This window comes from Rana temporaria, chromosome 13 (genome assembly GCF_905171775.1).
Source record: "Rana temporaria chromosome 13, aRanTem1.1, whole genome shotgun sequence".
NCBI classification, from domain to species: Eukaryota; Metazoa; Chordata; class Amphibia; order Anura; family Ranidae; genus Rana; species Rana temporaria.
In genome coordinates, this window is record NC_053501.1 from 28432425 (window position 1) to 28448940 (window position 16516).

General features: G+C 42.9%; 1 protein-coding gene across 2 annotated transcripts in view; it reads right to left on the bottom strand.

The window, feature by feature from the left end:
- ZFYVE21 (zinc finger FYVE-type containing 21) overlaps window positions 1-16516 on the bottom strand; it is a 47035-nt gene that overhangs the window by 10062 nt on the left and 20457 nt on the right. For both annotated transcript variants that reach the window (XM_040332358.1, XM_040332359.1), the window contains exons 2-5: window positions 11494-11544; window positions 10558-10726; window positions 5656-5731; window positions 1694-1785 (exon numbers count right to left, since the gene is read on the bottom strand). In XM_040332358.1, the coding sequence (XP_040188292.1) occupies window positions 1694-1785; window positions 5656-5731; window positions 10558-10726; window positions 11494-11544 (388 nt within the window). The remainder of the gene's footprint in view (window positions 1-1693; window positions 1786-5655; window positions 5732-10557; window positions 10727-11493; window positions 11545-16516) is intronic.

Consider the following 16516-nt stretch of genomic DNA (forward strand, 5'->3'; position numbering starts at 1 on the left):
ATTACATATTCACAACTGGGAAGTGTTTTTCTGCTGAATTCTCCATTCCTTTTCCTTTGTTGAGAAACTTTTTTTACTTGCCAATAGCACAATTAGTAACATCTTCAAAACAGTGTAACTCAATTTGGTGAACTGCTTTGATGTAGGACTATGTGCTTATAACATCATTATACAACCTACTAAAGACTGCTTAAAGACCCCTTTCACAGGAGGGGCGTTTTTGGGATAAAAATAGCGCCTGAAAAAACGACTCTCCTGCAGTCTCAGTGTGAAAGCCCTCTGGCTTTCACACTGAGGCGATGCGCTGGCAGGACGTTAAAAAAAAACTCCAGCAAGCAGCATCTTTGGAGCGGTGTGCTCCTGCCCATTAAAATGCTGCGGGTGGTTTTAACCCTTTTTCGGCCGCTAGCGGGGATTAAAAGTCCCCGCTAGCAGCCGATTACCTCCGCAAAAACAACGGTAAGGCGCCGCTAAAAATAGCGCTGCTTTACCACCGACGCCGCCCGAGCCCCAGTGTGAAAGTAGCCAAAGTGGAAATAAACTCCCACCTCTGACTTTTACATATAGGTAAGCCTATAATAAGGCTTACCTATAGGTAGTGTAACTATTTCGTAAACGCACTATTTATGAGATATTTATTATACATGCAGAAAGTGACATCACTTGCACATGCGCTCTGAAGGAACGGCCACCCAGGCTGTTCCTTCAGAGCCCTGTGCTGTAAAAGGCGGTCCACAAACCCTAAAGCAATAAAAGGTGAAGATGGGAGCACCTGCAGCTCTGGCATCTCGGCGCTGGAAGGGCTTTGTTTTAAGGCAAGTTTAATATAATATTATTTACTAAAGGCAAATCCACTTTGCACTACAAGTGCAAAGTGCACTTGGAAGTGCAGTCGGTGTAGACCCGAGGGGGACATGCAAGGGAAAAAAAAAAAAAAAAAAAACCCAACAGCATTTTAGGCAAAGTGTATTTGCTTTTCGTAAAAAACCCAATGTGTTGCATACTAGCACATTATGAAATTACCTTGGAGGGTACAAAAAAAACCAAACACACCACATCCAGCGGTTTACAACGGTTTTAAATCGTTGTTTTTTTTTTTTATTTGTTTTAATATCATTTTTTTCTCTGCATGCTTTAAATAGGTGTTGCTGATTAGGGACTAGTAAGGTAGATTGCTTGGTAGAGAGGTTTTCCCATCAATATATTTATATTTAGGGAATTTACTCTTCCCCTACACTGATAGCAGGAAATGTCGCCACTCTCAAGCTTGCTTTGTATATCAGCGCCTGGACACTCAGGTGCAGGCAGGATGGGGACTTGCTATGCTTCCCACACAAACCTGACTGCAAATGCCTGGCTGTATTCATGATCTCAGCACTTTAATAAAAAAACTATTTTTTGTCCAGAACAATAAAGACGTCCCATCTGGGATTTCTCTGCCTGACACGTTTCACCCTAGTATGAAGCACATCAGAACGGGAAAGTCCAAGGCCATATTTTTTATGTCAGTAACAAAGTTTTATTGAAATGCTGAGATCATTGGTGTGCCGTCAGTCTTTTGCAGTATCCTACTCTATTGGTGACTGTTTTGTCTAGCAATTCTACACACCATGAACAATTTTTATTGATGTGATAAAAAAAATATCTGGTGTGAGGTTAGTTATTTTAACTATGTTATTACGAAACTTCTTACCTCCAGGAGTAAACCCTTCGGTGAGTATCTGAACAGCTGAAATTCGGGCAACTTCTATTTCATAATGGTTCTCTCCGTCAAGGAACAAATATCTACAGTCAAAAAAGGAACACAGTTAGTTATTTAGACCCAAAACACAAACTAAACTGTGGGGTCGATTTACTAAAACTGAAGAATGCCACATTTGTTGCAGCTTTGTATGGTGGCCAGTCAGCTTATAAAACTTCAGCTTGTTCAATTAAGCTTTGACCAAAACAACAAAAATAAACTGGAAGTAGATTGGTTTCGATGCACAGCTGCACCAGGATTTTGCACTCGCCAGTTTTAGTAAATCAACCCCGGTGTTAGAGATGTACTAAGGATTCAGTGTAGGCAGGCAAATAAAAGGAAACCTGTATGTATAAGTAGTGGGCCCACTTATTTTGAGGATTGGGGACATGCTCGGTGTCCATATCGGGCTGCCGGTGCGCCCTGAAGCCTTGGGACCCATAGGGATAATTCTAGTCATGCTCGCTATTGCTTATCTGTGTTGGTTGTTATGGTTTACCACAGCAGTTATCTTTTAGGCAATTGATGCCAGTGCCTGACTCTGCTCATTTTCTAGATTGTGTACCCCCCCCCCCCCCCGGGGCCCTCCCAGAGTTCCCAGTGGGACTGGGAGGGGACATTGCTAATTTTTTGTTTGGTACTGCCCCTACCAAACAAAGGGGAGTCCTAATAGCCTTTCGTAAATCCGTCCCTTTCAATTGTATTAAGCAGATAGCTGACCCCGAGGGCAGATACCTTGTGCTCGTGGGCACTATCCAGGATGTGGAAGTAACCATATTGACTTACTATGCTCCTAATTCTAACCCAGGACCTTTTCTGGTACTTGTCTGCTCTCTTTTGATGCTCCACCAAAAAGGGACCCTGCTTTTAGCCGGGGACTCAAATGTAGCCCTGAATCCTGTGCTGGATAAATACCCTTCAGATCGAGAGACCATCTTGTCGGCAGCGAAAAGTTTCTTATTCCCTATGCTCTCATGATCTGATAGACCCATATCATTCACCAAAATTCTGGCCAATCTGTTAAATTCTTTCCTTCCCTGCTTAATTAAAAAAAGACCAGGTGGACTTTGTCCCACTGAGACAGGCAGGGGACTCCATCAGTAGAATCATCCAATTACAACATTTAGCCCGCAACCGCTCCTTGGAAACCATGCTTTTGTCACTGGATGTGAACAAGGCTTTTGATACTTTGTCTTGGCCTTATCTTTTGAAGGTACTTCGCCATTATGGCTTTGGTGCTTAGTTTTTACGGTGGTTAGCGGCCCTGTACGATGCCCCTCAGGCTAAAATTAAATATTGCGTGTTTGAATCCTCTATTTTCCCTATCCGAAGGGGCACTCGACAGGGGTGTCCACTCTTACCTCTTCTATTGGTTCTGGCTATGGAACCATTGGCAGAGGCAATCCGTTCACATCCAGATATAAAAAGGTATCACAGTTGCGGGCTCGGACCATAAAATGTCTCTGTTCGCAGAAGATATCCTTTTGATCGTAACTTCACAAGAATCTCATTGCCTAACCTTTTCTCCCATTTGGAGTTCTTTGCGTGTGTCAGGTCTACAGGTTAATCCTACCAAATCGAAAGCGATGTCTGTGAATCTTTCCCCTTTAGAATTGACCTCCTTGAAAACAAATTTCTCGTTTCAATGGCTCACCTCGCTGCCTTATCTAGGTATACACCTTACCCCCACATACAACGGTCTATACCAGGCTAATTTCCCTCCTCTCTTTCGGAAGCTTACTGACATATTATCCTCCTGGTCCCACCTTCCGTTACCCTGGTTTGGTAGAATTTCTGCAGTCCGTATGACTTACCTTCCTAAAATTCTCCACCCCTAAACCCCCCCCCCCCCCCCCCCCCCCCGAGTGCTGCCTGTCCCGATTGCCTCCCACATATTACGTATCCACCAACATAAGCTTTTGAAGTTTATTTGGGGTCCTACCCGATCCCGTGTTAATAAGCGTACTCTGTATGCTCGTCGGATTAATTGGGGTTTCTCGGTTCCTAATCTTCAGGCCTACTATTTAGCAGCGAATATAGCTCCATTGTCCCACCTTCATGACACGTACCAAATGCCTCTCTGGGCCATTATTGACTTCACTGTTTCCCACCCTATTCCTCCCTCTTCTGTTCCCTGGCTACCTCCCCCAAAACGCCCTCATGGGTTTGGCCCATGTATGGCTCACCCGCTTCGTATCTGGGACTCCGTTAAATATTCGGCGTTAAATATTACCATTACTACGTTTCGCTCACTGCCCTTTATTCCCCCCTAGCTGTGAAAACCCTAAACAATTCTCTTGGTGGGCGGATAGTGGATTCGTGGATGTCTATTCTCTGTTCACACCCACGAGAATACTTACGTTTGAAGCTCTTAGATCCTCTCATGATATTCCCCTTAGAGAGTATTACCTTCAAATCGTTTTCTTCTGCAACTTATAAGGGCCCAACCTACCCCATATACCTCGACTCCCTTTGAAAGCATTTGTAGGGCCCGATCCCACTCTCCGGTATTAATATCCTTAATCTACTCCTCTATCATTTCCTCTAGGAAACCCCCAGTAAGAGCATATCGCCTTCAATGGGAGAAGGACCTAGGTAAAAAATTGGATCCAGAGGATTGGCAGATCATGACAGTATCCCTTATGAAAAGCTCCAGGAATGTTCTCATCTTGGACAATGCATACAAAGTTTTCCACAGATGGTATTATACTCCAGCCAGGATAGCTCGCTTTATTCCTTCCTACTCTCCTAAATGTTTTCGGGGTTGTATATTGGAAGGCACAATGCCCCACATTTGGTGGACATGCCCTAAGGTTTGCAGACTATGGGTCAGGGTCTACTCCCTTTTACGCAACATGCTCCATTGCCCTTTTATGTAAACCCATCCTTGAACTTCTCCGCTCGGAGTGTCAATTAGCTCAGCACCTTTTTAACGCCACTAAGTTAACCATTGCGAGGGCATGGAAAAACTCAGTTTTAAGGCAGTTAAAAACCACATGAATGATATAATAATTAATGAGAAACGGTCATCCTTCACTTCTGATACCCATGACAAATTTCTTAGGATATGGCAGCCATGGATAGCAAATAACCAACCCTCTAGGTTCAATATTCACTTTCTTTCAATCCAACGCCCCTGGATGCACCCTTCCCTCCCTCTTTCCTTTGTCTCTTCATCTTCCTGTAGATCTCTCCCCGCCGTACACTTTCGTCTTCTGTGACTCCTGATTTCATTGAGTCGTTTTAGTGATGATGGCAACAGAATTGCTGGATGCCCACAATTAGGAGTTCATACGCAATAAACCATAACTTTATCTCTCTGTTCTGCATGATCATCCTAGTTAATTTTCTGCAGCGTTTTTTGCCCTTTATGTAGCATACTCTGGGACATTTTTCTCTTTTACTGTATCATTGTATTATTGAACGTCGTACTTTGTGTATAGTACCCCGTTATCGGGATTCTCCCCTTCATCATATGCTTGATGTATCCTTCATGCTATTGCACTAATCTGTTGTGTCCACTTTTCTATCAATAAAATATTTGTAAAAGAAAAAACTAAACCGATTCACCCATCCACATATTCCAGATGTATGGGAGAATCCTCACTGCTGTGCTATTGTATTCTAACAGAGGGGAGACTCCCCCACTGTAGGAATACACAGATCAGCGAGGCAGCCGCTGATTGATTGGATTTATCTGACACAGCAGTTGAACAGAAGTCGATCAGTAAATCGATCTCTGTTGAACTGCAGCGGCAACATGCAGATTGAAATTCATCTGGTCCCTGCTGAACATGCCCAATTTCGATCCATCTATGGCCATCTTTAAATAGTCACATGCCCCCCACAATGTGTTAACACAGGGAGAAAAAGTATAAGCAAAGGTTCATAATTACAGATGGAACTGACTGTACCTGTGGTTGTTGGAAAGTCGACACATGACAGTTTCAGACTTCTCCGAAGATCCCTGGGTTATATCAAATGTAGCACCTGGGAGACACAGGAGGGGGGAGTAAAGAAATATTTAATATGGAAAACTATTGAAATGATTGGATAGTTTTGGGGGGTCTTTGATTTCTTTGCTTTATTGCTTTTGCACTATTTAACCTTTTTTTTTTTTCACAAACTGTATTAGGAGTATACAGACTTGTCGTTCAGATTACCCCAGTTATTTTCTACCCATTGAAAAATTAGGACTTCATTTGGTGATTCTATTTTCTGCTTTTTAACAATGATGTTCAGGGCTTCTGCTGTACAATCCCATAACTGCCAGCGTTTTAAATATTTGAGTAAACAGCAGCCAGTAGGAAGGATAAAGTGTTACTAAACCCAGGACCCTGCATTTACTATATCTGGTCTCCCAGAGTACACAGAACATGGAAACGCAATTGTTTTAGTAAATATAAACTGCTAAATACCTTTTCTTATCAGCAGTATATAACAGTCTTGTGACTTATATCAGTGTCTGGTTAAAGTTTGTGGGAGGAGTTTCCATGCTGCTCTCACGGTCTTATAAGACTGCATGACTCCTGACCTTCTGTATGGACAGTGCTGATTGTCCCTGTGCCAATCACATGCACCCTCCCAAGAAAAAAATAAAAAAACACACAACAACAACACACCTCTAGCAATACACACCAAACTGAGCATGTGCAGCTTTTCCCCCACCTTCTGTATTATCCAGAGAGGAGTTGGAGACAATGGAAGATGGGGATGATTGGAGAAGACGAGATAAAAACAGCATTTTTACACAATGCAGAAAATTAACCCCTTAGTTTCCACAGGGAGTATAACAAGCCTTTGATCGCCCCTGATGTCAACCCCTATTTTTAGCACTGATCACTGTAACAATGTCACTGGTTCCTATAATATAAATCACACATACACACAAAATAAAAATGCCATACATCTATCCCATAGTTTGTAGACTATAACTTTTGCACAAACCAATCAATATATGCTTTTTGGGATTTTTTTCTTAAAAATATGTAGCAGACTATATATTGGCCTAAACCAATTAAGAAAGTATTTTTTTTTTTTAATTAATATTGTGGGGGGGGGGGGGGAACTAATGCGCAAACCACACTCAAAAGGAGAACAGCTAAAGATAATATAATAAAACTACACATCCACCATAACAAAAATAAAAAATAAGTTAAGAGAAATGGTGGTAAATTAATAAAAATTCCTAGCAGCAGCCACAGCTAAAATAGTATTCACACACCGATAACATATGAGGAATAAGGGGGTGTTGGGGCGCTTACTAATTAATGAATAATATATTACGTATAAATATAACAACATTTATACTTAGTGCAAAAATTAGCCCATTAATATAATGTGCATAATAAAGTGCATCAAAAATCAAAATAATAGTGCCAATAATAAAGTGAATAATCTTGAGGAAATGCAAAAGTAGCAATAAAGAATAAACATAAGATCTCCATGCAGCAAATTCCAAAAAATAGTGATCCTCAGTATATAAATCCAAACTCATGTAGAATAAATAATTATGTCCATAAATCTTTATTTTAAAACATCACTGCACTATGGAGCCCCTCTTTGTCTTTTATCCACCCCTGGGGGTCTTGTACCATCATTGAGAGCTGCCGGAACATCGTCAGCCCTGGAAGTGCTCAATCCATGATGGTTTGCTGCTGCCATTGATACTGGGAGGCTTATGTTACAAGCCAGCTGAGGTGAGAGGCTTGTGAGAACGGGGTCACTTGGAGTGGAGCACATGTCACTTTGCGGTGGAATGCAATTATAATTTTGTTTCACTTTGCACTTTTTGAACTTTATGGACATAATTATTTATTCTGCATGAGTTTGGATTTATATACTGAGGACCACTATTTTTTGGAATTTGCTGCATGAAGATCTTATGTTTATTCTTTATTGCTACTTTTGCATTTCCTCAAGAATATTCACTTTATTATTAGCACTATTATTTTGATTTTTGATGCACTTTATTATGCACATTATATTAATGGGCTAATTTTTGCACCAAGTATAAATGTTATTTATACGTAATATATTATTCATTAATGTGCCCCAACACCCCCTTATTCCTCATTTTTTTTTTGGATTGGTTTTATAGCATATTAGGTTATAGTCAATCGGGAGACTGATTAAATATTGGGATAGTCTTTAGATACCAGGGGGGCATTGTACTGCTAGCTGCTGGGGATTGTATACGATATTGGCTCCTCCTGTGCGACATTTTTTTTGGACAGATATTCTAACCTTAACCTCTTGACCACCGCCCCATGTCAAAAAGACGTCCTCCTTTTTAAAGTTGAATATCTCGATAACGGCAGCAGCTGCTGCCACAACCGAGACATTCATCTTTTCAGGGGGCGGTGGTGTACACGATAACGGCGGTCTCCGCGGCGGATTCGCCGCGAGATCGCCGTTATCGGTGGCGGGAGAGGGTCCCGCCGCTCTCCCGCGCCCTCCGCCGCTTACCGGAGCCGTCGGTAGCGGCGGAGGGGATCGGATGTGTCCGGCAGCTGAGCGGGGACGGGACTGAAGGAGAAATCTCCTTCACCCGTCCTCATAGCTCTGCTGGGCGGAAGTGACGTCAAAACGTCAGTCCCGCCCAGCCTCTTAAAGAAACTTTTTTTTTTTGTCATTTGAAAAAATGACATTTTTTATTTTTTTATTTTTTTTTTGCATTTAAGTCTAATTATGAGATCTGAGGTCTTTTTGACCCCAGATCTCATATTTAAGAGGACCTGTCATGCTTTTTTCTATTACAAGGGATGTTTACATTCCTTGTAATAGGAATAAAAGTGATCAATTTTTTATTTTATTTTTTTCAGTGTAAAAAAGTATAAAACTAAATAAAAATAAATAAGAAAACCCAAAAAAAATTTTTTAAAGTGCCCCGTCCCGACGAGCTCGCGCGCAGAAGCAAACGCATACGCGAGTAGCGCCCGCATATGAAAACGGTATTCAAACCACACAAGTGAGGTATCGCCGCGATCGTTAGAGTGAGAGCAATAATTCTAGCCCTAGACCTACTCTGCAACTCAAAAAATGCAACCTGTAGAATTTTTTAAACGTCGCCTATCGAGATTTTTAAGGGTAAAAGTTTGACGCCATGCCACGAGCGGGCGCAATTTTTAAGCGTGACATGTTGGGTATCATTTTACTCGGCGTAACATTATCTTTCACAATATATAAAAAAATTGGGCAAAATGTATTGTTGTCTTATTTTTTAATTCAAAAAAGTGATTTTTATCCAAAAAAAGTGCGCTTGTAAGACCGCTGCGCAAATACGGTGTGACAAAAAGTATTGCAATGACTGCCATTTTATTCCCTAGGATGTCTGCTAAAAAAAAATATATAATGTTTGGGGGTTCTGATTAATTTTCTAGCAAAAAAATTGTGATTTTCACATGAAGGAGAGAAGTGCCAGAATTTACCTGGTGGGCAAGTGGTTAAAAAAAAAAAAAAAAAAAGAAGTTTTTTTTGTTGGAGTCGAACTCTACAATAAAAAGGTTTGCTTGGAACGTTTGCGCCGTCATCTCTCCTAAAGCCATTTTTGTCACCATTGGTTCACTAAAAGGCTCCATTTACAAATTTTTTGAGCTTGAAGCTCCAAAACGCTAAAAGGAGAATTTTTTTTTTTTTTTTGATTATTTTATAGAGATGGTTAACATTTCCCAATACAGGCTTGAAGCCAAACACCTGAAGATCAGAAGAGTTCTGGAGCTTTTTTTGTAGCTCAAATCAGGCAGATTTGTGCATTTATTAAGCATTTTTTTGTTCCATTGAAGTGCATAGAAACACATTTTTCTGCTCAAATGCAATAAATAAATGAAAATAAATACTACAATTAATAATTAAATAACAATAAAAAAAAAAAAATCAATAACTCCTAACCTAATATTAAACCCAACCTTACAAAATAAGTTCATAATTAATAAATTGACCCCCAAACAAAAAGAGATATATATATATATATATATATATATATATATATATATATATATATATATATATATATATATATATATATATATATATATATATTAATTAAAGCAGATGAAAAAAAGCTAACAAACAAAGCAACAAATGAGGAAAAAACATAATATTCTTCTCTATTAAGTAATTAAACAATGCCAAAGCTTAAAAACGCTTAAAAATGCTGTACACAAGTCTTCATAAAATCCGTTGAGTGTTTCCACAAAGGACATGCTTCAACCCCTTACCTTATCTGGGGTCCTTCACAACTTTGACAGTACTTGGTACTCATACCTATAGAATTTCTTTGTTGTAAATGCAGTGTAGGCACACTTGACATGCAATGCACGTTTTGCTAGAACCCACACTACAGATGCAGCAGGCAGATTACTTTCTATACACTGCAACCACAACGCACATTAAAGCGGTGTTCTGCCAAAAAACACACACACACACACACACACACAGCAGCTGCTGGCTTTTAATAATCGGACACTTGCCTGTCCTGGAGCCCAGCGATGTCAGCACCACGCAGCTGATGTTTCCGTCAGCTGTCGGGTGCTGCCACCGCCATTGCGGGTAAGGGTACCCGGAGGCAGTGTGGCCTTTCGACTTCACGCCAGGAACCCTGAGCATGCGCGAGGCCCTCTCATCTCTCCTACTGGCCTCGTGGCCCGGACTCCCAGAAGTGGGACAGGATACCTGTCAAAGTATCCTGTCCCCCTCCCCCTGTAAGGTGCCAAGTGTGGCACCGGAGGAGGGGAGGAATGCGATGAGCAGAAGTTCCACTTTTGGGTAGAACTTCGCTTTAACAAGCAGTTGTGAACTTTAGCTTGCCTACTTACCATTCATCAGCACTTTAAGCTGTCGATCGTAGAACTCCATCTCTTTTTGTGAAATGATGGAGCATTCCCCGCACTGGCGCACCGGATCCACAAAACACATGCGGGGCAGAGGCACTTTCTTGCTGCAGCATTTGTCACAGAAACATTTACCACATCTACGGCAGTGGTGCTAGAGGAGAGATAAGAACAAAGTAATTCACTGAACCCTATGGAACTAAAAAAGCACATCGAGACTAGTGTAAAGTCAAAGACCGCACCCACATTATGCCAGGCCAAGGGGAGATTGCAATACCAAAAAGGACTCTATACCCAAGACTCCTTTCACACTGGGTCGGATTTCTGCCAAGTGCCTAAAAACCACATCCCATTCATTCAAGTGCGACTTTTCACACTGGGGCGTTGCGCTTGAGAGACGTTCTGAAGTCCTGCAAGCAGCATCTTTGGGGTGGGTTGGGAGCGCTGTATTTAGTGCTCCCAAATTGCCCTGCTCATTGGAATGAATGGTCAGCGGTTTCAAAGCGCTGCAAAACTGGAGTTTTTTTTACCCTTTTTTTGGGGTTAAAAGCGCCCCTCTAGTGGCCTAACAGCAGCGTAAAAGCGCAGCTTAAACAGCACTAAAGCGCCATTAAAACACTCTGTGCTTTAGTGCCAACAGCACAGGCGCTCAGTATGAAAGGGGTCCAAGACTGAGCTGCAGGAACAGAAAGTATTGATCCAACAGGCTGGTTTGTATGGGGGTGGTGCATTAGCTGCTGTGGAGAAGGGAAGGGAGCTTTTGCAAAGCGGATGGAGATTTGGCAAACTCAATGGGAATGGTCCACTCCAGAGTAAGCACTTTTGTCTTTAATATGACAACACTTCTCAGCATAAGACCAAAGATGGGAATCAGGCCACTTTATTTCAATATAGGCTGGCATATCAGACGGCACTGCTTACCTTTCTGTTAATAAAGTCAAACTTTGCTTCACAATGCATACATCTTGGGCACTGAAAGACATAAAACCATGTGTTATTAATATGCAGAATGTACTGAGCCTTTTCACAAGGGAATGGCTTATTTTCAGCCCACACCCCATCTGTTATACATTTACCATCGGTATTCATACACAAAGCCAGCACTCTTATTCTGTCCTATTAAGGCTGAACTCCAGCCTTACTTTTCAGTAACATGTATGGACTTTTCTCTTGTACTGAAATTGCTTACTCCGATTTCAGTGAACACTGAGCCCCTCCCAGTGCACATCAGAAGTTGCCGTAAGGCTCGGGTCACACTGCTGTGATGGCAAAGTCATACGACTTTGTCTGCAACTTCTGACTTGATCCGACTTGGGAGCCTGTACAAGGGCTGAAATGGAGTGATCTTTTCCAAGATCAGAGCGATGTATGTAGTATCAATTAACACGGCTCATACAAGGAAACATTGAATTTGACACGTCATACGACTTGGGGTCTCACAAGTCAAATCCTATATTGCAGCAGTGTTATCCGAGCCTTAGGCCCCTTTCACACTGGGGCAGTTTGCAGGTACTATTGCGCTAAAAATAGCGCCTGCAGTGCAAACTGACCTGAAACAGCGGAGGCAGTTTCTCCAATGTGAAAGTCCTGCTAGCAGCATCTTTGGAGCGGTGCGTTTATCGCTCCTCCACCGTTCATTTCCATTGAAAGCAACGGGAAACGGCGGCTATAAGGCCGGCAATGCGCCTCTGCAGAGGCGCATTGTGGGCGGTATTATACCTTTTTTGGGCACTAGCGGGGGTTAAAACCGCACCGCTAGTGGCTGAATACCGCCGCAATTCCGACAGGATAGAGCCACTATACCACCACCACACCTCCCGCCCCAGTGTGAAAGGGTCCCATAGTCTGCCTCATTTCCTGCTTGGAGGATGTCCAGCATCTTCCACCTCAAATTCAGCATTGGGCCACATCAGCATTATGGTTACCCTTAACCACCGGGGCGCCTATTTTGGCACTTCTCTCCATGTAAAAATCACAATTTTTTGCTAGAAAATTAATCAGAACCCCCAAACATTATATATATATATATTTTTTTTAGCAGACAAATGGCGGTCATTGCAACTTTTTTTCTCGCACGGTATTTGCGCAATCATTTTTCAAATGCCTTTTTTGGGGGGGAAAAAAACGGTTTAATAAAAAAAAAAAAAAAAACAACACACACAAACACAAACACACACACACACACACAAACACACAAACACACACACACCAAAAAAACAGTTACTATTTTCGAGTTACAAAGGAGGTCTAGTGCTAGAATTGTTGCATGCGACAATACCTCACACGTGGTGTTTGAACGGCGTTTACATATGTGGGCGGGACTTGCATGCGTGTTCGCTTTTGCGCGCGAGCTATCGGGGACAGGGGCGTTTTAAAAAAATAAATACAATTTAATTTAATTTTTATTTTACTTTTTTTTTTTTTTAAAGTATAAAAAAAATGAATAATGTTTGGATCACTTTTATTCCTATTACAAGGAATGTAAACATCCCTTGTAATAGGAAATAGTGTGTGACAGGTCCTCTTTATGGAGAGACCCCACATCTCTCCCCCAAGCTTACAAGCATGAGATTGTGAAAAAATAAAAATTGACCGATCTCATGCCGACAGCCGCGATTGCGGCTTTGTTTACTTCCGGGTACTGGGCGTAACGTCGCGCCCGGGCCTCCGACGGTCAGAGATGACTGGCGACCATCTGGTCACCAGTCATCTCTATGCTTCCCAGCCAGCGCCGGCCGATTCGCTTTCCGGGCCCCTGATGGCACGGGAGAGCCCGGAGAAGCACCGGATGGCGGTGGGGGAACGCTCAAGCTGCGGAACTGCCGCTTTGATTGTTCTTATCGTGCAGAGAATCGGCGGCTGAAGACCGTGATATCTGAATGATGCCTTTAGCTGCAGGCATCATCATTCAGATATCAAAGCACAAAGGCGAGGACGTCATATGATGTCCTCGGTTGTTAAGTGGTTAAAGGGCCGTTTGTATCTAAGACTATATACATTGATCCAGGTCTTTTTTTCTCTCAGAGAATAAGTGCCGCAACTCAGACCTTTCATTCACTGGATTTTTGTTCTGTTAATCACAGAAGGCTCAGCACCACATGTTGGCATTATTTAGGGTGGTTTGCATAGGAATGCTCACTCCTCCAGGCTGACAATCTAAGGCATTTTGACATCTGCATAACTTGCGGCAGGGCCGAGGGCTCTTAAAGTGTTACTAAGCCCAGGAGCCTGCATGCACTACATCTGGTCTCCCACAATACACAGAACATGGAAATACAATCATTTTAGTAAATATAAAACTAAATACCTTGCAGGAGGAGTTTTCATACTGCACTGAGCTGTCCTATCAGGATTCAGGACCCCTGACCCTCTGATAGTTGTGATCAGCACAGAGCCAATCACATGCACCCTCCCAAGACAAAAAAACAAACAAACAAACACACACCTCTCCAGCAATACACAAACTGAGCATGTGCAGCGACTTATCAGGAAGGTATCAGGGTACAATGGAACTCCTGGATCTGTGCATACAGGATCAAACAGCCTTTTTACACAATGCAGAGGATTAACCTCTTAGGTTCAACAGGGAGTATAAAAAAAGGCATGTTTTACTGCATATACAGACCGATTTTACAGTTGTGTGTTTAGTAACACTTTGAGAGGTAGTGGGGCTGGATGCTGGGATGTTTTTAGGAAGCTTTGTACATCAACCTGTCGAACCCTCCCACCAGCTCTGATCTGTTTGAATTGCATAGAGGAGCAACCTAGTGATGAAATCACTGGAACAAAATTAGGTATGCAATTAAAAACAGAAGGGTTTTATTTTTAAATATTTATTAGCATGTTGTTGAGGGAAGAGGGTGGAACCAGGGAAGAAAAATATAACACAGATTAATTTTCAGTAGCACTGTGCAATGAAACCACTAAGAGCATTAAGAGATGATCTTGCACTCATCTGTAGCTTAGCGGTTGGTTCCCATGTGTAAATTGAGCCATACTTAAACTTTAGACCCCTTTCACATGGAGGCAGTTTTCAGGCCTTTTTCAGCACTAAAAATAGCGCCTGTAAAAAGTGCATGAAAACTGCCTCTCAAGCCACCCCAGTGTGAAAGCCCGAGTGCTTTCACACTGGGGCGGTGCGCTTGCAGGATGGGAAAAAAAGGCCTGCAAGCAGCATCTTTGGGGCGGTGTATACACCACTCTCAAACTGCATCTGCCCATTGGAATAAATGGGCACCGCTACCGAAAGCGCCACATTATGGGCACTTTTAACCCCCATCTGGAGGGTTAAAAACACCCCGCTACTGCCCGAAAAGCAGCACCAAAGAGCTTTGCTTTACTGCCAACGCCGGTGCATTGCCATGAAATGTGATGGTCCGCCTCCATCACATCCCATTGGCTCACTCATGTCATGTGACATATAGACACGTCATCAGTCTCAGCTAGGCTATCATAGGGAGAGGATCTCCTCTCCCTGTAATAGCTGAAGCTGCACGGAGCTGTAGTAGTAAATGTAGCTTACTCGCACACCCAGGGAGGTCAGCCCCCGTGCAGCTCTTCAAAGGGCTAAGAGAGAGGAGAGGGGGGCAGGCAGATGGGAGGCTGCTCCATTATACAGGCTGCCCATGGTGTGTGTATGCTGCTGGCCACACAGCCTGAGAGCAGGAGGAGGGGAGAGGCAGCCTATAGATGTGTGTGAGATCATTGTTTCTATACATTGTTACACCAGCAATGCACTCACTGCAACACAGGCTGCTCCTCACAGAGCTGTGCATATCACACTGCCTTCTCCTTCCTAACACTATATACCAGCTCCGTGCTTTGATTCTTGGATTCTGCACCCTGGAAATCCCCCATACTCTCCAATAGGACTTTTATATTATCTTTTGGTTACACGGGTATCACTCTCAGTTCTATGGAAGGAGCAGGCGCAGAAGAGGTGAAGGGGCGACACTTGAGCACTCATCCACATATATAGCTGAACATATCACAGGGAGAGGAGATCCTCTCTCTATGATAGCCTAGCTGAGACTGATGACGTGTCTATATGTCACATGACATGAGTGAGCCAATGGGATGTGATGGAGGCGGACCATCACATTTCATGGCAAAACACATTTTATGGCAATGCACCGGCACCGCCCCAGTGTAAAAGTAGCCTTAACTAGTTATTTTGTCACTCAAGGAAACAAAAACCAATGCACAGAGATAGATTATATCTCCATACACACACACACACACACACACACACACACACCAGTAACTTCCTCATACCGATTGCAGTCAGAAAATCTGAACGCTTTAATCACATGATCTCTCCCTGTGTTGCAATATTCAATATGCAAATTCACACTAGAATGCCGCGCAGGAAACCCATGTTCTGGACTGGTTTCCAGCACCGCATTCCAATCACACTGCACTTGCCATCTGCAGTGGGTGTCAGGGCAAAGTGCAATTGCAGTGCTTTTTCCAACCGCACCAGATCGCATGGTATAAAGAGGTACCATACAATCCGGTTGCAGTGCATTTCCAAAAGTAGTGCATGCACCACTTGCGGTGCGATTTCAGCCCATGCTAAATAAATGGGCCAAAACTGCACAGCAGAGAACTTTGCATGTAAACAGCACAGGAACCGCAGAGTGTTCTGTGCGATTCACATATAGTCCACAGTGTAAAGCGGAGTTCCGCCTGCAAAAAAAAAAAAAAAAAAAGTCAGCAGCTACAAATACTGCAGCTGCTGACTTTCAAGATAAGGACACTTACCTGTCCAGGGCGCCCGCGATGTCCTCACCCGAAGCCAACCCATCCCTTTGCTCCGGATGGAGGCGACCGGCATCTTAAGTAAGGGAATCAGGAAGGGAAGCCTTGGGGCTTCACAGCCTGTTTACCTACTGCGCATGCGAGAGTCGTGCTTTGCGTTCTGACCGGTCCCTGCCGTCTTCTG